General features: G+C 37.2%; 1 protein-coding gene and 1 pseudogene across 1 annotated transcript in view; both read left to right on the top strand.

Annotated features, from left to right (window-relative positions):
- The window catches only part of caly (calcyon neuron-specific vesicular protein), a 120326-nt gene that overhangs the window by 50500 nt on the left and 42420 nt on the right, over positions 1-27406 (top strand). The window contains exons 2-4 of the mRNA XM_028795600.2: positions 22838-22981; positions 26058-26174; positions 26411-26524. Of these exons, the coding sequence (XP_028651433.2) occupies positions 22853-22981; positions 26058-26174; positions 26411-26524 (360 nt within the window). The 5' untranslated portion in view covers positions 22838-22852. The remainder of the gene's footprint in view (positions 1-22837; positions 22982-26057; positions 26175-26410; positions 26525-27406) is intronic.
- Positions 953-1841, top strand: LOC114645599 (sodium/potassium-transporting ATPase subunit beta-2-like; annotated as a pseudogene).

Here is a 27406-nt window from a genome sequence, read left to right as displayed (position 1 = left end):
ATTTGTTCCATGTTCTGAGAGAATGAAGGGCAATTTGATTATTAGTGTATTGATATTAATTTGCATTAACTGTGGCACAGAGCAGAGAATATAAGGAAGTACTGCAAGCTTTTGTTTCTATTACAGACAAGGCTTGTGTATATTCATTGATTTGTGTCAATGTCCAGGTCTTTATAGCTTGTATATTTACCGCCCAGTACAAAAAATTCTGCTTAGGTTATGATTGAGTCTAATTTCCTAAAAAATTATTTGTTAATGTATATGGGGATGCTTTGAAATAGGAAGAGAAGCTTGGGATACATGGTCATCTTAGCAATGTTGATTCTCTCTGCTAATGTAAGATGGAGGGTAGGCCATCTGTTTACATCATGTTTAATATTTTCCACGCAGACAGCAAAATTTTGTTGAAAAAGAGCTTCATATTTACTTGTGATATTTACTTCTAGATATTCAAATTTATCTGCTAAGATAAATGGAAAGGTGTCCAGTCCGATATTTCACTGGAAAAAGCACACTTTTATTCAAATTGATTTTTAGGCCAGATATCCCTTGAAAATCTGTTAATCCCTTTAAGACTGCTGGCACCGAACTTTGTGGGTCAGATATATACAGTACCATATCATCTGCATATAGTGATATTTTCTATTCAAGTCCCTTTCTGAAAATCCCCTTTATCTGTAATGCATTTTGAAAGTATACAACCAATGGTCACCTGTGCGCGCACCTCTTCCTGCCTGGAGCACCACAGAGCCATAGCTACCACCCTGAGCAGCTGCCAAATCATAAGAGGAGACGATCAGCATAAGGAGAGGTGTTCCAAATTTTTTAAAATTTAACATTAGACCTGCCAAATTATATTTATAGAAAGAATTCTTCCACATCAAAACCTCTCCTCATTTTCAGCGCCTGTCATTTTAAACACAGCTTTTCCATGGTTGAATGTTTCCATATCCATATAAAGCAAAATGTCAGGCATCAAGGAGAAGAAATCCTGCAGCCATCTTATGGATGAATGGAAAACATTTATGTGGAATCCTACCACCCATGAATTTATGGGCATGACAGCAACTAGCTGAACCTTGATCTTGCTCTTCTGCATTTTCTTCTACAGTTTCCTGACTGGTCTCTTCAGTCTTGCAATGTGTGCCATGTTACAGACATTAGATCCATACGAACCTACATATCAGGACAGATTGTCCATTCCAGGAATAATGATCTGCCCACAATCAGATTCCCTCTGCACCATCTTCACAACCACCAACACCCAGAGCTGGGATGGCCACACCAACGCATTGGATACACTCTTAGGACCTTACAGTGACTCCATACATCTCGCCAACAATGACAACTGTACACCCAATCAGTACTTCTTGCAGGACAACAATGGTGATGTACGAAACAACCCCAAGGAGTCATGCCAAATTAAACAGACAATTCTGGAAAACTGCTCAGGGACAGCGGACTGCACCTACTTGTATGCAGAAGACAATCCGTGTGTCATCATCAAAATGAACTGGATCATTGAATTTAAACCAGGAATTGATACCAATCCTGCATATTTATCCTGCACAGGAATGAATGATGACTCGAAAAAAGTTGGAAGCATTGCTTACTACCCTGCTGGTGGCATCTTCAATAAGATATACTTCCCCTACTATGGAAAGATTACACAAGTAATCTACTCCCAGCTCCTGGTTGTCATCAAATTTTTGAAACCGACACTAAACACTATGATGAACGTGGAATGCAAAGTTGTGGCCTCAGATGTTGCAACCTATGATGACCAAGACAAGTTTGTTGGTCGTTCCTTCTTCTCATTGCAAGTAAGCATGAGTCAATAAAAGCAGCTCTAACCTCACCAGTACCATCACCCTTCCTTCCCTTTCTTTTTAACTGTCCACTCACCTGTTCATCCCCTTCCCCTTCTCCAAGGAAATTGCTTGTCCACACTCATATATTTTGCACTGGACTTGCTGCTGTTTGGCAAGTGAAGAAATAGTACCAACAGCTAATAAGACAGCTGGCAGCATGCTGGGGGATGGGGGGAGGGGAAGGAGGAATGGTTGATGGTTTGCCACTAGTTAAACTCACAGCCTAGTGGTAATTTACAGGATATTATGGGAGAGCATGTTCCCATATTAAAATAAGAAGTATACCGTGTGAAAGATGAAGACTTGAATCACTGAAAAGGAAACACTACTTCTGACAACCTCGCTTATCACAATCTCTACACCAATTTCAGTCTCCCGAGCTGGTTAAAAAACCACTTGTTGGCTCAAAGTGGTGGTGACTATTAAGGTGACAATGTTCTTCAATGGCTTGTAAACCATTGCAATGCTTAGACCCCAAGTTCACATTCTCTCTTTCCTTCTGTATCTTTCTCCCTAATATTTCTTTGTCTTGTCTTCTGCTCATAAGCGGCCACCCCCATTTGCCCAGGCCCCACCATTTCTTCCCACTGTCCTTCCTTGACTATATGTCCCTTTTTGGCCTTCTCTCTACAGTGCACCTCTTCTTCAGTAAGAGCCTAGATTCAGAATTCAGTAGGGTGTGATCCAAGGAAGAAATTTGCGCTACTTTCAGGCTGTGACACATTACTCTTGGAGACCACTTGGGTGCTCAGCACTTTTAAAAATAAGTTGAAATGGGAAATGTAGGAAGTGAGGATCCTGAGTGCTTACCGGCTAAAGATTTGTATAAATGGGAACAATCCATCTCTTGAGGTTATGAGCCAAAGGTTAAGTTCTTTTATGAAGAATGCTCTACAGTATTTTGTTTTTTGGGACCAGAATTTCCAGAAAGTGCACTACACAGATGATATTTGGCCCAACAGAGATTTTAAGAAGCCCCCACCCATTATTTACCCCACCCATCATAAAAACAGTGAATCAGGCTCTTCTCAAGATAGAATGTCTTTTGAACTTCTAATAATTTGATGGAACCCTTTCAATTTGGTTTCAGAGAGCAGCTCAGCTGTGAAACTGCTCTGCTTTGGGTAACTAATGATTTAGTTATGGCAGGAGACTCTGGACATACCAGCATATTAATTTTGTTAGGTCTTAGTGCAGCATTTGACACCGTTAGACATGACATTCTACTGTCTAGAATGGAGAACATGCTGGGTATCTCTGCTACTGCCCTCCAGTGGTTTAAGTCCTATCTAATTGATGGGCAAGAGTGGCAACAGCAGGTCCAGGTCAGAGCCAGTCACACGAGGGGTTTTTCAGGCCTATGTTCTCGGCCCTTTGCTCTTCCGTATCTATATACTTCCCCTTGGCCATATTATTTGTAGCTTTGGACTGGATTTTCATTTTTATGCAGATGACGCTCAACTCTATTTCAGTGTTAAAAAATAAACTTCATCAGAGTTTTCTGAGCTCACAACTTGCCTCAGTGAAATTAAAACCTGGATGATGTGGAACTCTTAAAATTAAAGTGCAACAAAACTGAACTCCTGCAAATTGGCACTAAAGCGCAACTTAAGAAAACAAGCTCCTTTTTAGTAACTCTTGATGGTGATCTCATCGGACCTTCTTCTAATGCATGAAATCTTGGTTTCATTTTTGATTACTCCCTTTCTAATTTCACTCACGTAAACCACATTAAGAAAGTTTCCTACTTTCACCTCCATAACATATCCAGTGTTCGCACATTCCTTTCTTTTTCAAATGCTGAGAAATCTGCCCATGCTTTTGTCACATCCCACATCAATTATTGTAACTCCCTGCTTGCAGGTGTCCCTTCTAATCTTACATCACAGCTCCAGTCGATTAAAAACTCTGCTGCAAGATTCCTAACACAAACCAGCAACAGACAGCACATAACATCCATCCTGCTTCGCCTTGACTGACTTCCTGTGTCTTACAGAATTTAATATAAAATTATATTTTTAACCTACAAACCTTTGATTAACCTTGCACCAGACTACATCAATGACCTTCACCACTGCTATGCTCCTGTTTGCCCACTAAAGTCCTCTGATTCTGGCAATCTTGTTGTGCCCCACACTAACCTGGACTCTATGGATGACAGGGCCTTTAGCTGTATAGCACCCAGACTTTGGAATGACCTCCCTAAATTAATTAGATCAGCTGACACAATGTATTCCTTTAAAAAGCAACATAAAACTCATCTGTTGAGGAAGGCTTTTAACTTAACCTTCTGCCCCTTCTTTCAGTTTACCCCTTTCTCCAGATGATCAGGATAATTTGTGTGTGTGTGTGTGTGTGTGTGTGTGTATTATATTACAAATGATGTTATTTGTTCAGGCTTTATTTTTAGTGTTGAATTTAGTATTTCTACTCTGGTGTATTGTCTTTTATTCTATTTAATGCTTTATATCATCTGTATTTATCTGTTTAGTGTTCTATGCAGAAATATTTATACCCAATGTTACATATACCCTGCTGTTTAAATAACTGCCTTGAGCATGGGATAAATAAAACATATTATTATTATTATTATTATTATTATTAATAGTGATTGCAAAGAGCGAAGGTGATAAGGGCATCCTTGTCGAGTACCATGTTCTAGTTTGAAGTAGCCTGAAATAATGTCTTTAATACAAACTGAGGCATCTGGACTAGTATAAAGTAGTTTAAACCCAAATTTGTGCAGTGTGGTGAATAGGTAGTTCCATTCAACCATATCAAATGCTTTTTCTGCATCTAAAGATAATAAGATCTCTGGGGTGTTATATTTAATTGATTAATATATTATACAGTATTAAACAAAAGTCAAAGATTAGAAGCTAAGTGTATGTCTTTAATAAGTTTGGTCTTGTGATATTGCAGAAGGGATCACTTTCTCAGTCCCTCTTGCTAGAGCTTTGGAGAGTATCTTAAAGTCATTATTCAGAAGGGAAGTTGGTCTGTATGATACACATTGTAGTAAGTCCTGATTTTTCTTAGGAAAGATGGTAACTAAAGCTTGGCGAAAAGTTTGAGGTAGAATTTTGTTGTCTTTAGCTTATGTAAATGTTGCTATAGTCAAGCTAACATACTTGAACATTTTTTATAAAATTCCATTGGGTAGCCATCAGAATTGGCAGCTTTCCCATTTTGAAATGATTTTATAGCATCTAGTAGTTCTGAAAGTGTCAGAGGTTTATCCAGGTCCACAACACATAGTATTTACAGTAGCTGTGGTATCTGCAAATAATCAAAAAATGAATTAGTCTTATTTTTTTTAACTGAGTGGAATATAAAGACTTATAGTATTCTCTAAATTTGTAAGTTTATTTTTTATGGTCAGTAATTTTATCTCCGCCTGTTGGTAATTGCTTTTATTGCATTGTGGACTTCCTGCTTATGGATTTGTTGGGCTAAGATCTTTTTGGCCTTCTGTCCATGTTCATAATAATGATGTCACAATTTAAAGATGAGCTGTTCCGTTTCTTTAGTAGTCAAGAGATCCTGTAAAGTGCCTCATTTGGAGAGCTGGGGTATTCTAGATCTGTTCTGGTAATTTCTCTGATTAACTCAGATGCCGTCTTGGTTTCCACTTTGTTTTTGTGAGAAAGATATGAAATAATCTGTCCTGTTAAAAGTGCCTTCAGAGTTTCCCAGAATATACCTGCTAAGACCTCTAATGCATTTGTCTCAAAAAAATAATTAATTTGCTTGGATGTGAATTCTGCATAGTTCTCATCAGCTAATGACAGGGGGTTAAGCTGCCAGCTACGAGATGAGTGTGTAGGATGCAGTAATTTAAGCTCCATGATCAGAAGGGCATGGTCAGAGATAACAATAGCGTTGTACTTGCAAGATTTGATAGTGAGAAAAAAAATATTGCCTATGAGGAAATGATCAATTCTTTAGTAACAATGATGTACAAGTGAGAAGAAGAACCTCGATGGGTCTAATAAAGATCTGTTACAAACTGTGGAATTATCTTTGCAGAATTAGATGTTATTGCTGCTGTAGCTGAGGATCTATCCAGGTCTGGCTTTAAATAATAATAATTTTGTGAATGTTTGCATTAGGGATAGATGCAAATACATTTTGGAAGAAATTTCCATCATCCACATTGAATGAAAAATGTGAATGAAGTTTCACATTGTGTGAAAAATTTGGCTGGACCCCTCTTTTTGCAACCAAAACTGATCCTTGCTTAATAAGTGAGTCTCCTGTAAAAATACTATCTTGGAATTCAGACATGTTAAGTGAGAGATTACTTTCTTTCTCTTTAATTCATGATTGAGTCTCTTGACATTCCAGCTCACAAAGTTCACTATTTGGTCATAGAAATATTGCATCTGAACTTTTGTTGGCATTTTGTAGTCTTAGGTTAAGGTAATACATTGTTACATATGATAGCTTTGACACTGATTTCACATTATTGCCAGGTGTTATAGCTATGGAGCCTATTGTTATATTGTCAATTACAGTTAATTGGGTAGAAGGGATAAAAAAGAAATAGCATTTCTGTCTTTCTTTGATAACTTTTAATAGGCATATAAATTAGCTAACAAAACAAACCTGAAGGAGAGAATGATTTTCTCTCCTGTATGAAACATCTTGTCCTCTAAGATAAACTCATATACAGTGTTTGCCTAGTAATAATAAATGCATCACACCATTTACTGCTGTACATAACTGGAAAGAATTTAATTTCTTCAAAGATATGTATGCAGGATAAAACTTAACTTGTGTTCAAGTAGTCAGTTAAAATAGCTGACAAATTATTTCCATGTAAATGGTTTTATAAAGTACTGCTACTTGTGATATAATACTGTAAATGTAAAATAACAGGTTCTCTGTAGAGTTCTAATGAGCAGGCAGAATAAATGGATTTCTATAAGCATTTGGTCATTGAATAAACATTAGAATAAATCTTGTTTGAAACTTAATCCTCAAGAGAAAATTAACATTACAAAAAGAAAACAATTTGAAATAACAAAGATAAAGAGCTCTGTATAAAAGCAAATCCTGTCTAGGAAACAGGCTGCTAAGCAGACATGTGTTTTAACCATGGTTTTCAGTCATTATGAAGACATCGTTGTGGACTGAAAGAAAGTGCCTTCCTCACAGATCATAGTTCCTCGGGTAGGACCATAATGTGGTTAACATGTTTTCATCAGATGTGACTTTTAAAAACTCTCTTGCAGGATGCAACATTAAGAGAACAGTAAAAAGCACTGCTGAATCAACAGTGATGATCCATGAAATGCATCAGTTTTTTTTAAGTTTTAACATTTGTATTAACAGATAAATCTGCAGTTACATTAATTGGTAAAAGGGTTGATTTATATATGTGAATTCATTCCACTTTAAAAATAATTTAAAATACTCATAATTTAAAATAATAAAAACTCACAGGAAGAGAATTAACTGACAAAGGGCATGACTGTATGATTTATAAATGGACATAAACTTAACATCTTTTGTCTCATCTCTTTTAAGTACTTGTGAAATTTTCTTTGAGCTACTAAAGCCCTGGTAAAGTCTCCATCATTGTGACCTTTTCAAGTTCACACATTTGTTTTATCTTGCCACAGAAGCCCAAATGCATTTGAATTCAGTTTATTTCAAGTAAGTAATAATCATGGGCCATATGTCAAGTCAGGTCAAGTCAACTTATTTTTGTATAATGTTCTTGATTGAGTGCACATTTATAGTTAAAATACAAATTAATTTAATTTGTGAAATTGGTGAAAGCTTTCTGTCCATTTCTTCCTTACTGCATATATGAGAGTTGCAATGTAATTGTAATGAATTGCAAATGAATAAAAGTAGCACAGGATGGTAGAGTGATGTTCCTGAATATAAAGCAGTTAATTTAATTTATAAATAATGTGATAAGTTACTTGTTTTACTTAGGGCAAACGTTTTTGTCAGTCTGGTAAAAAAAAATCTGAACAATCATTGAATTCCTTTAAAGCAACTTAAGATCTTAAGCATTTGAATACACTTTTGATAATTGATTACATAAAGCAGTAGAAAAACAAGCTGTGAGAAAGAATGTGTTAATTTCACTTATTAGCTTTTATAGTTTCAGTTTTATGATACACTTTCACTCAAATGCAGCACGGGTTTCAGTTGCAATTAAAAAGAACATAGACAAATGTACAGTAGAATAACATAAAAATCCCAAACCCTCAGTTCAGGGTGGGTCACAGAGGGCTACAGCCTTTTAAATAAAGCTAATACTTGATTAGAAGGTGTTATACCAGATTTAAAAAAATGTTTATAGTTGTGCAACACAAACTCAAATCATAACTTTAAAACATAGTAAAGTATATATGAAAATGTGCATATATCACCTCCAGGGGTTTGGGGAGGTACTGAGCTGATTAAATCATAAGTTTCTAAATGCCTTCTTATGGCCGATCAAATGATATCTTGTAATTTTTAGATCAGATTGTTTGATAGTGTGTTTACAACAACTGGTAGTTATACTCTTCTTGCCCACTCTCTATTTTCATTTAATAACAGGGCAAAAATAATAGCAAAAAAACAAAGGCACAACACTTTTAAACAATGAGAGCACAAAACACAGTCCTATGAACATCTGAAACATGACTGCCTGTGGTATGCTTTTCATTCTCTTTCTTTGGTGGTGCATGCACACTTCTCAGTTTTTTTGGATGTAGATTCAGTATATGGGGTTTCGATGCTGCTAGTGAGCTTTGGTTACAAATATTCAGTTTTCATACAGAGAGATTAAAAACAGTAAAGGATCGATTAAGTAGTAAAGGCAGGCCAGCAGTGCAACTCCAATCCAAATCCTTTAACAGAAAGACAGAAATACTAAAAAAATATAACTTGGCTTTCTGGTGAAGGGGTCCCAAGAAAGACTGGGAGGTAGATCCAGAGTTTGGAAGCTCTAACACTAAAGGCTCTGCTCCCTACACACTAATAAGTTCAGCAATTTAATGGGGGACTAAACTATTTATAACTATCACTATCAGGGTGAGGATTTTAAAGTTGTCTCCAGATTTGACTGGAAGTCTTCAGTGAAGTAATAGAAGAATTAAACTTACATGGTCATATTTCTTAGTTCTAATTATTCTAATTGCTGCAATGTTTTGAATCATCTGTTAAGTAGTAAGTGAATGTTTCAAACAGCCTGAAAATAAAGCTTTATCATAGTCAGTTCTGCTTGAAACAAATTAATCAACAAGCATTTCAAACTTCTGCTGCTTAAGAACTTGTCCTAATTTTATTTTACTTCTGTTGTAGAAAGCAGGTTTTAGAAAGTGGATAAATATGTTTTGCAAGAATAAATCTATGTTAAAGATAATACCTATATGAAGTAAACCAACTATGAACATGTAATAGTCCAACAAAATTCTCAAGAATATGGTAATGGAATTATATGATCGGTAATATCAAAATCAGCACAACTCTTTCATTTTTAACATACACAAATTTAATGTGTCAGCTGTGTACTTTTTAGTGCCAACTAAAATTTAAAAAATTTTTGGTTTTATAATCTATTGTTAAGTCAATTAATTTTATATACAGTACTGCCTTTCGTAGTGGTCTCCATTCCAAAACACCTATTAGAAATGTAATGCAATGAAATGAAAAGGATGCGTTTTAAATAACCATTTAAATGTGATATCAAAAATTTTGTGATTTAAAACAAACTTCATCAACTTCACTGTGGCTCAGTGATAGCATTGCTGCCTCACAACTAAGGGAACCAGGGTTCACATCACAGGTCCTCCCTGCATGGAGTTTGCATGTGTGCCCTTTGTCTACGTGGGTTTCCTCCCACAGTCCTAACGCATGTAGGTTAGGTGAATTTTTGGTCCTAAATTGCCAATAATGTGTGATTGGATTGTGTGTGTTTGTTTGCACTGCGATGGACTCACACTTTACTAGAGACTTATTTTGGTTTTAGTGCTACTCAAAGAAAATGTATGTTGCACATATGCGATATGACATTGATTTGACCTTCTTACTGAAATATGACATGACAAAAAGTAGAGAGTGTAATTTTTACCTTTGCTACTTTTCTTTACTATTGCTCCAGGACTACTATAAACCCCGCTTCTTTTCCCTCGCCTGCACCTATGTCGGTATGTATAAATCAAGGAAATGAATACCAGTACCATGTACTGACATGTGGCAAGACATTGTGAAAAGTGCAATTTGAAACTTTTAACTAAAATTTTATTTCTCAAAATGTTTAAAGGTAGTTTATAAATATGGTACTTGATGTGTATGTAATTCTTTAGGTTCACACTTAACTTACTTGTCTTATTATTTCGTAATGGAAAAAAAAAAATGACATGAAAATGCTGTCCTGACCAAAGCACTGCCTGACACGATAACCTCATTGCTGGTCCAGGATGCAACAATATTTTTTAATACATTAAACAGGCCACATTAATTACAAAAATTAATGTGTTAATTTTCCCAGGCCTAATATATATGTACTGTATATATTGTCACAAAAAGCACAATAAGACATGAAAAGGTTTGGGGCAGCCACCAGTATATTATATCCTGGCCTCAAAGAAGTACATTTTTCAAGAGTTGTTTACTCATGCGAGTCCAAAACAGAACTGAATAGCTGCATCAAGATGGTGGCTTTTAAAGACAAGTGGAGGAATTGATGACATCAGGGCTGGAACCAGAAGTGACGTCATCAGCAGCACCGGGACTGGAAGTGACGTCATTGGACCGTCATCGGAACTGGGTGGGATTTCCCGAAAATGGTCTATAAGGGATTGAGAGAGACAATTAGTGCACCTTGCCGCCCCCTGGACAGACATGGAATTACTATTATTCAGGCCCTTTAGTTGTCTCCTAATCGCACGTGTGTGACGAGATATATAAAATAAATAAAAAGAACAGAAAACAAGAGAAGGGTCGAGTCACTTTTCATTTTTAATGAAAAAAAAGATGCAGAAAATTGTGAATTTAGCAAGTTACTGTATATGTCAATTTTGACATTGTGACAGTGTTGACTTTTTAGACTGTAGGGAGCTTTGTTATGGAGATTTGTTTCATTGGAAAGCTAGATCCTAAATGATGAGGATGTTGTGCGTCATGTGGCTTATACAGTGCAGAAAGCAGAAGGGGCGGAGTTGCGACTGTTTGGAGAGGAAGTTACATCAATAGTCCTCCTTCACTTTACAAAAAATGTAAATTGCATTAGTGGCAGTGTCACATCAGACATACTCACACCTGAAGAGCTAATTTAGAATCATCAGTTAAGTTAATGTGCAAGTCTTTGAACTGTATGAGGAAACAGGAATTCAGGCCTCACTAACTACACACAAAGTCTAATTAGGAACTATAAAATATAATGGGCTCCATGCCATTCCTACCTCCTAGCATCCTACTTCCTCATTTACCTGCCTCCTCTTCCTTCTCATCAGGTGTGCCATTGCCTCTGCTTCTTACCCAACTTCAAGCTTGGCTGACTAAGAAAGTAATGGTTCTTAAAAGGTTATATATAAATATATATATATATATGTGCTTGAAGCTGTTGTCTTCTGTTTAGATTGTGACTTTGGGTCTACCAGATGTCTTCATATTAGCCTTTCTTCCAGCTTCCAATTGCCTTTAGATTGTGTAGGACACAGTACTCACTTACACTTTGATTTTTTTATGCAATTTCTTTAAATGAAAGGCATACACATCTAAGGGTAATAATAATTTAATTCCAGTCTCATTTTGTAATAATATTCTCATTTTGTTTGTTGTCATTTTCTTGCCATTATCACTGGAATATTGTTAAAGTAGTACTTCAAAGGGTGTAATAACACAAATTTCAAGTAATTCACGGAAGTTGGGACACCTGTGCAAACTGTTTGCTTCAACTTGCAAGGCTTAACTTACTTTAATTGCTGCAGAACATCTGCAGGTTATAATGTATTAGTTGTTTCCTGAAGAAGGCACATTTGTAATATTCTGATATTTCTTTTTTTCATTTGTTGCTACTATAACCTTTAAATTTAAAAATGTGACAGTTTATTGCTTACCTTTTCATCATTTTAGGTCATTCATTGCATTTCATTGCGACTGATTACATTTGAAGAAAAACTTGAAAAACAGAGGTGTTCTAAAACTTTGACCAGTAGTGTACAGTGCATCCGGAAAGTATTCACAGCGCATCACTTTTTCCACATTTTGTTATGTTACAGCCTTATTCCAAAATGGATTAAATTCATTTTTTTCCTCATAATTCTACACACAACACCCCATAATGACAACGTGAAAAAAGTTTATTTGAGGTTTTTGCAAATTTATTAAAAATAAAAAAATTGAGAAAGCACATGTACATAAGTGTTCACAGCCTTTGCCGTGAAGCTCGAAATTGAGCTCCGGTGCGTCCTGTTTCCCCTGATCATCCTTGAGATGTTTCTGCAGCTTAATTGGAGTCCACCTGTGGTAAATTCATTTGATTGGACATGATTTGGAAAGGCACACACCTGTCTATATAAGGTCTCACAGTTGACAGTTCATGTCAGAGCACAAACCAAGCATGAAGTCAAAGCAATTGTCTGTAGACCTCCGAGACAGGATTGTCTCGAGACACAAATCTGGGGAAGGTTACAGAAAAATTTCTGCTGCTTTGAAGGTCCCAATGAGCACAGTGGCCTCCATCATCCGTAAGTGGAAGAAGGACTCTTCCTAGAGCTGGCCGGCCATCTAAACTGAGCGATCGGGGGAGAAAGGCCTTAGTCAGGGAGGTGACCAAGAACCCGATGGTCACTCTGTCAGAACTCCAGAGGTCCTCTGTGGATAGAGGAGAACCTTCCAGAAGGACAACCATCTCTGCAGCAATCCACCAATCAGGCCTGTATGGTAGAGTGGCCAGACGGAAGCCACTCCTTAGTAAAAGGCACATGGCAGCCCGCCTGGAGTTTGCCAAAAGGCACCTGAAGGACTCTCAGACCATGAGAAAGAAAATTCTCTGGTCTGATGAGACAAAGATTGAACTCTTTGGTGTGAATGCCAGGCATCACGTTTGGAGGAAACCTGGCACCATCCCTACAGTGAAGCATGGTGGTGGCAGCATCATGCTGTGCGGATGTTTTTCAGCGGCAAGAACTGGGAGACTAGTCAGGATAAAGGGAAAGATGACTGCAGCAATGTACAGAGACATCCTGGATGAAAACCTGCTCCAGAGCGCTCTTGACCTCAGATTGGGGCGACAGTTCATCTTTCAGCAGGACAACGACCCTAAGCACACAGCCAAGATATCAAAGGAGTGGCTTCAGGACAACTCTGTGAATGTCCTTGAGTGGCCCAGCCAGAGCCCAGACTTGAATCCGATTGAACATCTCTGGAGAGATCTTAAAATGGCTGTGCACTGACGCTTCCCATCCAACCTGATGGAGCTTGAGAGGTGCTGCAAAGAGGAATGGGCGAAACTGGCCAAGGATAGGTGTGCCAAGCTTGTGGCATCTTATTCAACAAGACTTGAGGCTGTAATTGCTGCCAAAGGTGCATCGACAAAGTATTTAGCAAAGGCTGTTAATGCTTATGTACATGTGATTTCTCAGTTTTTTTTATTTTTAATAAATTTGCAAAAACCTCAAGTAAACTTTTTTCATGTTGTCATTATCTGGTGTTGTGTGCAGAATTCTGAGGAAAAAAATGAATTTAATCCATTTTGGAATAAGGCTGTAACATAACAAAAGGTGGAAAAAGTGATGTGCTGTGAATACTTTCTGGATGCACTGTATATATATTAAACATGACATGGCTTATAATATTTTGACCTCTTTACAGTATATTGCTTTTAGCAAGCCTATGTAAATTACCACTTGCCAAGTACTGATATACAAGTTGAAAAATTGCCACCATCATTTTTTCACTATGATTATGATGTAACTGTTTGTATGTAATCGAAGCTTAAATTGTACAGTATTTGTCTGTTTAACCCCTTCTCTGCTTATTTGAGTAGGCTTTTAATAAAGACATGTTAATGTATTAACAAGGCCCATGTGTGGTAATGTATGATATTTAGTGTCCTCCTTCACATTTTGATTATCTCCCCGAAAATTTGCTTGACATTTATCATTTTTTTTATCAAATACAGTATCTATTCAAAATCTCAGAATATACAGGTGCTGGTCATAAAATTAGAATATCATGACAAAGTTGATTTATTTCAGTAATTCCATTCAAAAAGTGAAACTTGTATATTAGATTAATTCATTACACACAGACTGATGTATTTCAAATGTTTATTTCTTTTAATGTTGATTAATTATAACTGACAACTAATGAAAGTCCCAAATTCAGTATCTCGGAAAATTAGAATATCAATTAAGACCAATGCACAAAAAGGATTTTTAGAAATGTTGGCCAACTGAAAGGTATGAACATGAAAAGTATGAACATGTACAGAACTCAATATTTAGTTGGGGCTCCTTTGGCCTGGATTACTGCAGCAATGTGGCGTGGCATGGAGTCGATCAGTCTGTGGCACTGCTCAGGTGTTATGAGAGCCCATGTTGCTCTGATAGTGGCCTTCAGCTCTTCTGAATTGTTGGGTCTGGCGTATTGCATCTTCCTCTTCACAATACCCCATAGATTTTCTATGGGGTTAAGGTAAGGCGAGTTTGCTGGCCAATCAAGAACAGGGATACCATGGTCCTTAAACCAGGTACTGGTAGCTTTGGCACTGTGTGCAGGTGCCAGGTCCTGTTGGAAAATGAAATCTGCATCTCCATAAAGTTCGTCAGCAGCAGGAAGCATGAAGTGCTCTAAAACATCCTGGTAGACGGCTGCGTTGACCTTGGACCTCAGAAAACACAATGGACCAACACCAGCAGATGACATGGCACCCCAAACCGTCACTGACTGTGTAAACTTTACACTGGACCTCAAGCAACGTGAATTCTGTGACTCCTTTCTTCCTCCAGACTCTGGGACCTTGATTTCCAAAGGAAATGCAAAATTTACTTTCATCAGAGAACATAACTTTGGACCACTCAGCAGCAGTCCAAAGGCGAGACGCTTCTGACGCTGTTGTTCAAGAGTGGCTTGACACAAGGAATGCGACAGCTGAGACCCATGTCTTACATACGTCTGTGCGTGGTGGTTCTTGAAGCACTGACTCCAGCTGCAGTCCACTCTTTGTGAATCTCCCCCACATTTTTGAATGGGTTTTGTTTTACAATCCTCTCCAGGGTGCGGTTATCCCTATTGCTTGTACACTTTTTTCTACCACATCTTGTCCTTCCCTTCGCCTCTCTATTAATGTGCTTGGACACAGAGCTCTGTGAACAGTCAGCCTCTTTAGCAATGACCTTTTGTGTCTTGCCCTCCTTGTGCAAGGTGTCAATGGTCGTCTTTTGGACAACTGTCAAGTCAGCAGTCTTCCCCATGATTGTGTAGCCTACAGAACTAGACTGAGAGACCATTTAAAGGCTTTTGCAGGTGTTTTGAGTTAATTAGCTGATTAGAGTGTAGCACCAGGTGTCTTCAATATTGAACCTTTTCACAATATTCTAATTTTCCGAGATACTGAATTTGGGACTTTCATTAGTTGTCAGTTATAATCATCAACATTAAAAGAAATAAACATTTGAAATACATCAGTCTGTGTGTAATGAATGAATCTAATATACAAGTTTCACTTTTTGAATGGAATTACTGAAATAAATCAACTTTGTCATGATATTCTAATTTTATGACCAGCACCTGTATCAGTAACAGAATCAAAGAATGCAAACACTCCTGTCTCAAACTGTCCTTAGCACTATTATTTATTTTATAAGTTAGCTGAAAGCTTTATTTCTCTGGAATGAATACCTATTTTATTTTGTATAACATTTCTCTTAGCTGCTTCCATTTTACTGGTTTCTAAAAACCCACAAAGCAATTGAGGAATTCCTTATTGAACACTATCCCAAACAAAATCACTTAGGTTATTGTTCTCTCATGTGCTAATTTTGTTAAGTCCAAATTTATGTTTGCCATTGAAACACTGTGTTTGCATTCCTATTCTTTAACATTTGCAGCAGCAGCTTGTGCTTTATCTTCAAAATATTTTAAATCAGGGCCACACAGGGTGAGGCAACAAGGCAACCACCACAGGTGGAACTATAGTCAGTGTGGCATTTTCATGTAACTTTTTAATTTTTCTTAACTGTATGAAATAGCAATACTTTGAAGCCACATGATAGACTGATAGTATTGGTGTTCATCTTCCTGATGTATTCCATGGATCTATAAAATGAATAAAAATTAATTCATCAGATAGATGGTGTCCTACACCATACACATGCACACCACAGCACAGAGTCAGTTCTTATTAATAAGTGACACTGGGGATACTGCAGAATATGATATAGTTGATCATGACATCCTTATCGCTCATCTTGAGCAATATGTGGGCATCCAAGATATTGATTTGGAATGATTCAGGTCACACCTAACAGGCAGAAGTTTTTCAGTCAATCTGGGAAATTTCTCCTCTTCCTTGGCTACTCTCAACTGTGGGATCCTTCAAGGATCTATCATCGGGTCTATTCTTATTTCACTGTACATGTTGCCCTTAGGACCCATTTTTAAAAACATAACATTTCTTTTCATTGCTACGCAGATGATATAAAGATACATCTTTGACTGAAGGAAAGCAAAACAAATTCTCTTAAACCCTTACTGGAATGTCTGATAAACATTAAAATATGGATGTCACTAAATTTTCTGAGTACAGATGACAAAAAAAGAGATTGTGTCTTTTGGACCTTCTGATCTTACCTGTACTCCAGCAAGTAAACTTGGCCCTTTTACAAACTACTGAAAACCTTTTGGAAAAATAGTGGCATTATTTTTGATAATGCCCTCAGATTAGACAAACAAATTAACTCCATTGTTAAAGCCTGTTTCTATCAGCTCAGGGTATTAGCTAAAGTCAAGCCTTTTCTGTCTGTAAATGATTTTCAAAAACGAATTTTTGCTTTTTTATCTTCTCAGTTTGACTATTGCAACTCACTATAGACTGTAATTAATCAGTCATTCCTTGATCATCTTTAACTAGTCCAGAATGGTGCAGCCAGGTTCGTAACAGGCACACAAAAACATAATAACATCACACCAATTTTAGCTTCTCTTCACTGACTTATTTTTAAGTCTCTGAATGGTTTAGCCCCTCTTGCACTCCCTTGCAATCCCTTAGGTCCTCTGACCAGCAGTTACCTGTCATGCTGAGATCTAGACTTAAGCTTAGAGTGGACTGTGCCTTTGCAATAGCTGCCCCTAAGCTTTGAAATAGTCTAAATGTCTAAACTGCTCAAGAAAATTAAAGGAACACTTTGAAAACACATCAGATCTCAATGGGAAAAAAATCATGCTGGATATCTATACTGATATGGACTGGGTAATGTAATGGAACGAAAGGATACCACATGGTTTGATGGAAATAAAAATGATCAACCTACAGAGAGCTGAATTCAAAGACACCCCAAAAATCAAAGTGAAAAAATGATGCGGCAGGCTAGTCCTTTTTGCCGAAATTTCATTGCAGAAACTCAAAATTGTAATCAGCAGTTTGCATGGCCCCCACGTGCTTGTATGCATGCCTGACAACATTAGGGCATGCTCCTAATGAGATGACGGATGGTGCCCAGGGGATCTCCTCCCTGATCTGGACCAGAGCATCATTGAGCTCCTGGACAGTCTGAGGATCAACCTGGTGGCGTCAGATGAACCAAAACATAATGTCCCAGAGGTGTTCTATTGGATTTAGGTCAGGCGAGTGTGGAATTAAGGAATTGTATCAATTCCTTCATTCTCCAGGAACTGCCTGCATACTCTCACCACATGAGGCTGGGCATTGTCGTGCGCCAGGAGAAACCCAGGACCCACTGCACCAGCATAGGGTCTGACAATGGGTCCAAGGATTTCATCCCGATACCGAATGGCAGTCAAGGTGCTGTTGTCTAGCCTGTAGATATGGATATGCTTCCCCAGACCATCACAGACCCACCACCAAACCGATCATGTTAAACAATGTTACAGGCAGCATAATATTCTCCGCAGCTTCTCCAGACCCTTTCACGTCTGTCACATGTGCTCAGAGTGAACCTGCTCTCATCTGTGAAAAGCACAGGGCACCAGAGGTGGACCTTCCAATTCTGGTATTCTATGGCAAATGCCAATTGAGTTCCATGGTGCCGGGCAGTGAGCACAGGGCCCACTAGAGGACGTCGGGCCCTCAGGCCACCCTCATGGAGTCTGTTTCTGATTGCTTGGTCAGAGACATTCACGCCAGTGGCCTGCTGGAGGTCATTTTGTAGGGCTCTTTCAGTGCTCATCCTGTTCCTCTTTGCCTAAAGGGGCAGATACCGGTACTGCTTATGGGTTAAGGACCTTCTGCGGCCTTGTCCAGCTCTCCTAGAATAACTTCTAGAATCTCCTCCATGCCATTGAGACTGTGCTGGGAGACACAGCAAACCTTCTGGGAATGGCACAATTTTATGTGCCATCCTGGAGAAGTTGGAATACCTGTGCAACCTCTGTAGGGTCCAGATATCGCCTCATGCTACCAGTAGTGACACTGACCGTAGCCAAATGCAGAACTAGTGAAAAAACAGTCAGAAAAGATGAGGAGGGAAAAATGTCAATGGCCTTCACCTGTTAAACCATTCCTGTTTTGGGGGTCGTCTCATTGTTGCCCCTCTAGTGCACCTGTTGTTAATTTCATTGACACCAAAGCAACTGAAACTGATTAACAACCACCTCTGCTACTTAACTGACCAGATCAATATCCCAGAAGTTTCATTGACTTGATACTATACTCTGATTAAAATGTTTTTGAGCAGTATATATTACATCAGTAGTTAGCATCTAATTTGGTCACTTTTAAATCCAATCTGAAAACCTTAGCATTTTAAACTTGCATGAGAGTAATGTTTTTAATTTTATATATATTTTGGTGTATTTATTTATCTCTATATTTATTGGTGTATTTATGGAAACTGTACAGCACTTTGGTCAAATGCTGTTGTTTTAAATTTGCTCTATAAATAAAATTGACTTGACTTGACTTGACCTTATAAACATGAATAGCAACAACATACTGGCTTCAGATTCTTTATAGCCCAGGACATCTGCAAATTGGTCAGCAAATGATGGCCTGTGCTCAAAGATGTTTTCAATGGAACCATCACTGCCGAATGTGTCTCTCAGAAAATAACACATTTGAAGCGTGACACTTTAGAAAACACATAGAAAATAGTTTTATTTGGCATTTGCATTTCACATTTCTGTAAAAATAATCGAATTTATCTCATTAATAAAAAAAATTACATCAAAGCTAATTAGCAATACATGTACTGGTAACTCAGTCTGCAAGGTGGCTTACAACATCAGTCACAGTAACCATTGTAATTTAATTTTTTTTAACTTTGCAGACCAATAAATTGTAACCATGTGAATTATATTTAGGCACTTTAACTACACTGTCTAGCTTAACATCATCAAAAAAATTCAGTGATATTGAAGCATAATGATTATCTGTAACATTTACCCATGATTTCGCTTTACTCAGTCATTGATATTGTATGCAAATAAGGCAATATTATTATTTAATAAATGAACAGCATCAGGTTTCCTAGCTATGGAGCTATTTTTTCATGAGGCAGGAGAAGGAGTAGAATCATCAAGTCATCGAAGGTGCTGAACAACAGAAGATTTTTGGAGTTTTAACATTTAATAATATTTAAAGTACGTTCATCTGAGAGATGGTTATACTTTAATTAAATCAAACCTAACCCTACAGTTGCAGTTCTCTCATATTCTATGCCAGTTTAAGGATTATTATTTTATTATTATTGCTGAATTATTATCTACATGCTGTAGCCTATAATTTTGGCTCCCCCCCCCCAGTGTTTATGACAGGTTGGAGCATATATACATCATATTAAATATATTCTGATTATGCCATTTTGTAAAATTTTGCTAATTTCTGGGATCAGTTTAAGGTGTCAGTCACAACCAATGTCTGTTAAAAGTCGGAAAAACTTGCAAAGTGCCTTTCAGCATGGAGGATGGAGCTTGAAACCAACAAATGTGTTTAGAGAAGTGTACAAGACGAGTTTCAAATGAAATATTAGAGTTGTTTTTAATGCCTATTTTGGATTTTATTTTTTAAAGCTAATCTTCTTTAATTGTAAAATTAAATTTACATGTTGCAAAGTTTTTTCCAAAAGTTAAATATTTACTTTTTGTCTGTTGTTCAGAGAATGCACTGTATAGTGAAGCCTGTATACTAATACATAATGTATGTGAACTAAGAGTATCATTCTCATGCCTAGTAAGAATAAATCTCGGGGTTTGTCAGATGTTGGGGTTGGATGGCGTGACAAGTGTTAGCGGTTAATGGGTGGCAAAAATGAACTTTGCCTCAGGCAGCATTATTCCACACACCGGCACTGTGTTAAATAAAGGTGACTGTCCAATTATCAGCACATTGCATCAAATTGATTTTCTTTTCATTTGTTTTTTTTTGCTGGCTTGGTTAAGTTTATGTGTCAGACCCCTTTAAGCCTATTGGTCTGTGTATACTTACCAGCTCCTTTCAACATTTTGCTCTAGTCAAGTTGATGAATTCTGTCAGAACACCACCTGTACCTCCCAGCATATTCATCTTTAACTTAATTTATTTTGACACTGTTTTTGCTTCTAGTGTATCTCTTCATGTATCTTTCAATTTTAGTATTTGCTTGTTTTTCCGACCGCTACAGTATGTATTCTGTCTTCCTTTAATCCTAGTTGTTTTGTCATATCCATTTTCAACTCCATATTTGCTGTTATTTTTGCTTCTAGTGTGTTTCTTTCAATTCTAGCATTTCCTTTTCCAATTACCATTCCAGGTTTATACCCAAAGTCTCCAGTGTATTCCTTCTACTTCCTTTAATATTGCCCAGGTGCCTTTTCAGACAGTTTGCTCTTTACTTTTGTTTTACTGTACCTGACATGTCTTGGTTCATGAAATTTACTGAAGTTGTAACATATAAGAAAAAACTAATCGAAATAAGGAAAAATTACATTTCTAATTCTTCTGCTAAGCAGAGCATTTTAATTTGTAATTGAGAATAATGCATTCAGGATAAGAATTAACACCTCCAAGTCTGAGGTCATAACCATCTCCTGGAAAAGAGTGGTTTGTTCCTAGCAGGCAAGGGGTGAGCAGCTTTCCCAAGTGGCAGAGTTCAGTTACCATGGAGTCTTATTCATGAGTGTGAGACTGACTAAAGACAGCTGCAGCAGTTTTATATAGTAGAGAAGCTTTCGATTTCCTGCTAAGTCTACATACCCATCTTCACTTATGCTTACAATTACAGTAATTAAAGAGATAGATAGATAGATAGATAGATAGATAGATAGATAGATAGATAGATAGATAGATAGATAGATAGATAGATAGATAGATAGATAGATTATTGATCCCAATGAAAATTTAAGAAAGAAAGAAATTGTAAGTACAAGTGGCCCAAAATGAGGCTTATGCACAGGGTTTCAATGACAGAGTTGAGGAATTTGGAAATATGAAAGGAATAAGTTGACATCGCTTTAATTTGTAATTAGGATACTTCCTGAACACCTCCCTTTGGGCAGAGGAGCAAAGGAAGAATTACATCTAATAACTATCATGGGAGCATCTGAGTATTCACCAGGAGGGTTGAAAATTGTTACTGGGGCTAGGAAACCCTGATCCAGCAATGCCAATGTTTCAGCATAAGCTCCTATCTTACCTTCTCTTTCTTGACTCCTGCTTGTTTTTTCAGTTAGGCGTTTTAATTTTTGTCAGTTATTTGAGCTTGCTTAAGGGGTCAGAAACGTAAATTACTGATAACTATTCATGTGGTACTACTTCTTCCAGTGTAATCACCTGTTTGAGCTATTTGGCACTAGTGAGACTGTTGTCAGAGTCTTTTTGAAACCTCTTTTTTGTATGTGGTTTTTGGCAGTCTTTTGGATTTAGGATTTGATAATTAGAAATTAGTTTGATTCCACTGTGTGCTCTGGTTTCCTCCAAAGGCATGCAGGTTAGGTGAAGTGGCATTGCTAAATTAGCCCTAGTGTGCAATAGTGTGTTTTCCCTGTGATGGACTGATGCACCATCCAGGGATTGTTCCTGTTTTGCACCCAATTCAGAGGCTCCAGCGACCCTTCTCAGGATAAGTGGGTTTGGAAAACGGATGGGATGATATAAGGCTCTCTAAAATGAATAACGTCCATCTATTCATTTGTTTCAACTAATTTAAACAGTTCAGCCCATGGGCTGTCCATCAATATGTAAAAAACAAAAGAAAAGTAACCAATTGTATCTCAAATGTTGTAAGTCACCATGTGTAAAGGTGTCAACCAAATAATAATAAAGTCAGTTCAAGGTTGCAGGGAGGTTGTGTTATTGAACCTAGTAATCTTAAGCTTTGAGGCAGCAATGCAAATAACTGCACCACCATTCCATTCAAAAGAAAAACTGCATATATACTGAATAAAATATTTTAGCTTTTATATAGATCTTTTCAAACTTCTGATTCAATTATTATGTGTTGTTTTCACAATTTACAACCATGAAGGCAGGTATAAGAGCTGTGTGGTTTTATATTTCTTGCCAAGCCTTATTTTAAATCAATGTTCTTCTCTGCTAGAACCATAATAAACACCAATCAGACTTCATGTTTAGCATGCTCAACATGCAAAATTATCTATCAACGAAAATGGACCCTGCTGCCAAATTAAGGTTTACCACTTTAAATGCCACCTCCAGCCTAGTCACCACAACGAATGATAATATAAAGCTGCAGGCAGCTGTAGATAATTACAGGGTTTTCAAATTGTCAAGAGCTTTCCGGAACTTGCAGAAGAACTAAACACAGCCTATTATTTTCCCTTTCATTTTTCTATAGACTTGCCAGTCAGAGATGGTAAAGTTGGGAAGCAATCTCGTGGAGAAAGCAGAAAAGGAGCAAGCAGGGGAAGATGGCTTTGATAATATTCCACTGATAACTCCCCTGGATGTGAATCAACTACAGCAGCCATTTCCTGACAAGGTAATATATACGCTTGTGAGAAAAAGATTGTGAATATGATTAAATAAATACTGTAGCACATACAGAAGTGTACCCTGTAATAGCTATATTTAATATATTGGTTAGAGGCATGAGGGAGAGTGGAAAATGTGCACCTGTAGGTAATGAAGGACACAGTCAGAAGGCAGTAAGCTCCTTAAGGGTAGCAGGTGTCTCAATAGGGTAACAGGCAGGAAAACCCACAGGAGAAAGAGACAGACTAGTGGCCATGTTACTTCAGAACACTAGAGAGCAGCCTACCCAACAGATATTTGAGGTGCATGATTTCAAGGAGAGAGTGAAACCATGGAGGACTGAAAGGAGACCAGAACTACTTCTGCCAACAGAGGGTAGTACATAGTTCTAACTGAAAGGTAGAATTTATTTACTTCTTTTAAAAATGGAGGCAGAGATGACATGAATCATTTCCAGACATTGAAGTCATCTTAGAGTGAAATATAGAGTGCCTTAAAAAAGTTTTCAGCCCCCATTCCATTTTTTTCACACAAATGTTTAGCAAACCTGCAATTTGGATCAGTCTGGCTGGAAATATTATTTGTAAATCAAATGGTTTTAATTATAAACCATTAAAAATGTTATTCCAAAAACTGAAATGTCATAAATTTGTAAGTATTGATCCTTCCATGCAGCACTTGGTTATATGAACTCTTGCCACTATTATAGCAAGTAGTCATTTTGGATAAGTCTCTATTAATTTTACACAATATGGTGGAGCAAGATTTGCCCATTGCTCAAACTGTGCCACATTAGTTGCTGTGTAGAAGTAGACAGTAATTTTTAGGTCCCGTTAAAGATGTTCGGTGGGATTAAGTTCAGGACTCTGACTTGTCCACTCAAGGACATCTGGGCACTGACAGTGTGCTTTGGGACATTTTTCTTTTAAAAGACAAACCTTCTCCCAAGTTTAATCTTTCTGCCAGAGGGAAGCAGGTTTTCCTTCAGGATTTGTCTGGGCAGCCTTCATCTTCCTCTCAGTAGTGATCAGATCTATAGTCCCTGTTGGTGAGAAGTACCTACACAACATGATGTGGCCTCCAGCAAATTTTACAATGGGGTTGGTGTTACCTGGCTAATATGCAGTTTTAGACTGACGTCACACATACAGCGTAGAGTTCAAGCCAATACATTCTGCTTTAGTATGATCAGACCACAAAATTTTTTTTTGATCAGACCCTTACAGTCAAGGATATGTTTTTTAGCTGGGTCTTCTTCACTCCCACTGTTCCAAACGCCCATTTTTGTGCAATTCCTTGCTCCTCTCCAACTTCAGGTACTGACTTCTGAATGACAATTGGCATCACAGTAGCCTCTGTGTCAAGTACTATTCAGTTTAGATGGACAGCCTGACCTAGGCAGTGTGGGTGTAGTTTAGTATTTTTCCCTCTTCTGTATGATGGACTGCACTGAGCTCTGAGGTGTTTCCAGTGTCTTATACCCTTCCCCAGATTGTTCGTTTTTTATTTCTATAATTATATCTCTGACTTGTTATCAACACCTTTTGTCTTCATATTGGCTTGCTGTGTGAACCTCGCCAAAATACAGGGGGATTTATCTTCCTAAATTAATTGAGAATAGTTTGTCAACCAGGTGGAGACATTCAACAAATTTGGTAAGTTAATACATTTACAAAGAATAGCAATACCTTTTAAATATCAAATTTTTGATTTCTAATTTTTACCACATTGTTGAAAGTTTTTGTTTTGATTGGTCATGAGTTACCACTGTAAACAGTAAAATATACTATAATAGCTGGTTGACCTTTTGACATCTGTCCATACACAGAATAACAACATGGATGGAAGAAAGTAAGAAAACATGCCACCTTTAATACAAAGTAATACAGAAAAGATTTAAGTACAGGGAAAAAATTATCTAACAAATTAAAGAGAAAAGAAACAAACCCTACTGCCATTCTGAGCCTCAATGCATAGATCTTAAAACTACTGCCTGCCTGGTAAAATTGCTTACCTGAAGTCCTGAGCAAAGCGGTCTCTTTCTAACCCTATTATTCCTTATTTCCTGCTTTTGCTTCAGGGATACCTGTTTAGAAATCAGTCTTGCAAGTCTCTCCTGGTCCTCTAACTTTAATGGAAAAAAGTACAATGATGAGCAAAAAGTACAATCATTTCCATCTGGGACTATACACCCTGTAGCAGCTATGGGGTCTCTCAGCTTCAGGTACTTCCTTTCTGGCCTAACTTTTTAAGATGTCCTCCTGCAGCAAGCTAAGGAAATACTACATATTTCCATCTTGTCCACAACTCTCACTATTTCTGCTGTTTTTGGATATTGCCCTTCAGGGCACCAGGCACAATAAAAGGGTATATTGCTTCCTATAGGTCTCTGCATGTGCAGGGTCTCTAATGTTGCCAGGGTGTTTCTCTTTTTGTCCTTTTGATCTGGCTGTCCTTGCTGCTGAGCATCCATTTGACAAAAGCATAACAAATCTCAAACTGTGAAGTATTTTTTACTTACATTTAGTTCATAGGCATTTTAAAATGTGAGTTGCTTATTTTCCTTTTCATTTTTTCTGTCAAATGAGATTATGCAGCACATTTACTTACTTTTTATACTCTTGCTTGCTTCTTAACATCAGTTCAGCTATTGTGGAAAGAAAATAAATACATCAAAAAAACAAGAAACTTTGTGTGCCTTTGTCTTGTAAAGGTTGCTTTTTAAATTCTACATATCAACAACCCTAATTGTCAACTTCCTTAATCTTATTAGAATGACGCAAGGGAAATAAACCTGTCAGCATTGTGTTCCACTTTGGATTCCAGTAGTCCAAATACTTTATCTTTATTAATTATGAGTTCATATGTACAGAGACAATTTACACTGGTCTTCAAGGAAAATTTATGTGTTATTTTAGAATCAGTAGTATTATTGCATTTGCATCCTGACATACTGTATCTTTGGTGACATAGCCTTTATCTAAAGGACTCATATTGACTTTAAAAGAAATCATATAAAATTGATTTTCTCGCCTTTGGCAATCCTTGCAAGTTCTAAAATAAACTGAATTTCCTCTTCCTAGGTAATTGTAAAGACCACAACAGAATATCAGCTCCAGCAAAAGAAAAGAAAGCTGCATGTTCCTGGGATTAAAAAACTGAACATAAACCTATATGATGAACTTTCAGAGAAAGTCAAGGTAAAGTAACTTGATAAATGCATGAAGATGCAAACTGGGTCATTAAAAACAGGTTCATAATTCAAATAAACATACAAAAAATATTATTCCAGTACAAAGTGATTGCTTAGCTTTAACAAGTCAAAGGGCCAGGAAGTGATTGAAAGCTTTGCACTAAAGCTGTTTCTTTTTATGTAAGACCTTGCCTGCTGAGTGGGTTGTTTGCTTTAAGTGACTGTTTTTTTCTGCTTTTTTAGCTTACTGGACTGATCCTCATTATTATGATATTCTTGGCCTGCCTTCTGATGCTGGTCATGTACAAGGCTCTGTGGTATGACCAGCTTAGCTGCCCAGAGGGTTTTGTGTTTAAGGTAAGATGAAAGCTGACACTCCATAGCACTTATTAGCACAATAAAATTATGCAAAATGTAATTGAAATTCAGTACCAGATTTGAGAAGAGCACTTCAAAAAGCACTACATATATTGAGGCTTTTATACAGTGTATTTTGTGTACCTGTCAAAAAAGTATAGGTAATAATTTATCCATCTCTCCATTTCCTAAACCTTCAAAATCCAGATTAATGGGATGATAGTATCAGATGTAAGTCAAGAACTAATCCTGGATAAGATTGCAATGCATCAGTCGGCACACTTATCTACTGTACATACCCACACACTTTGGGCCAATTAAGTTAATATATCTTTTCTTTGGGACTGGGGGCTGGGTTTGGGGGGTCCATTTACAGGGAAAATATGCAGGCTCCGTACAGACCAGAATTTAAACCCATCTCCTGAAGAGCAATGCAAAAAAGAACAAAAATACACAGATATTAAATCTCAATATTATTTGTATATTGTTGTACCATGGAACTTGCTGAAATAACTAAAAATACTCAATCTCTTAGCAGCAAAAAAATGTACCTAGAGCCACTATAATATTGGACCAAATACAAATTTGAAAGATGTACAAAAGAATACAAAGCAATTTTGTGATTTTTTTAAGCCACCAAATTTAATTTATGTTGAAAGATTACTGGAATATTTAATAATTGTCTAATGCTTTCTCCTTTTTTGATCTGATACATGACAGTTGATATACAATTAGTCAATATGTCTAGAATACTGGAGAATATGTCAAATATGTATGCCACGGGCTAAAGGCAAAAGCATTTGCTCAGTTTCCTTTTAAGAAAATTTTAAGGGACTTTATGCAGTTCAAAGAATTTTAATTGCTTCTGTATCACTTTTTTTC

This window comes from Erpetoichthys calabaricus, chromosome 2 (genome assembly GCF_900747795.2).
Source record: "Erpetoichthys calabaricus chromosome 2, fErpCal1.3, whole genome shotgun sequence".
Taxonomy (NCBI): Eukaryota; Metazoa; Chordata; class Cladistia; order Polypteriformes; family Polypteridae; genus Erpetoichthys; species Erpetoichthys calabaricus.
This window is presented reverse-complemented; position numbering and strand designations above follow the sequence as displayed.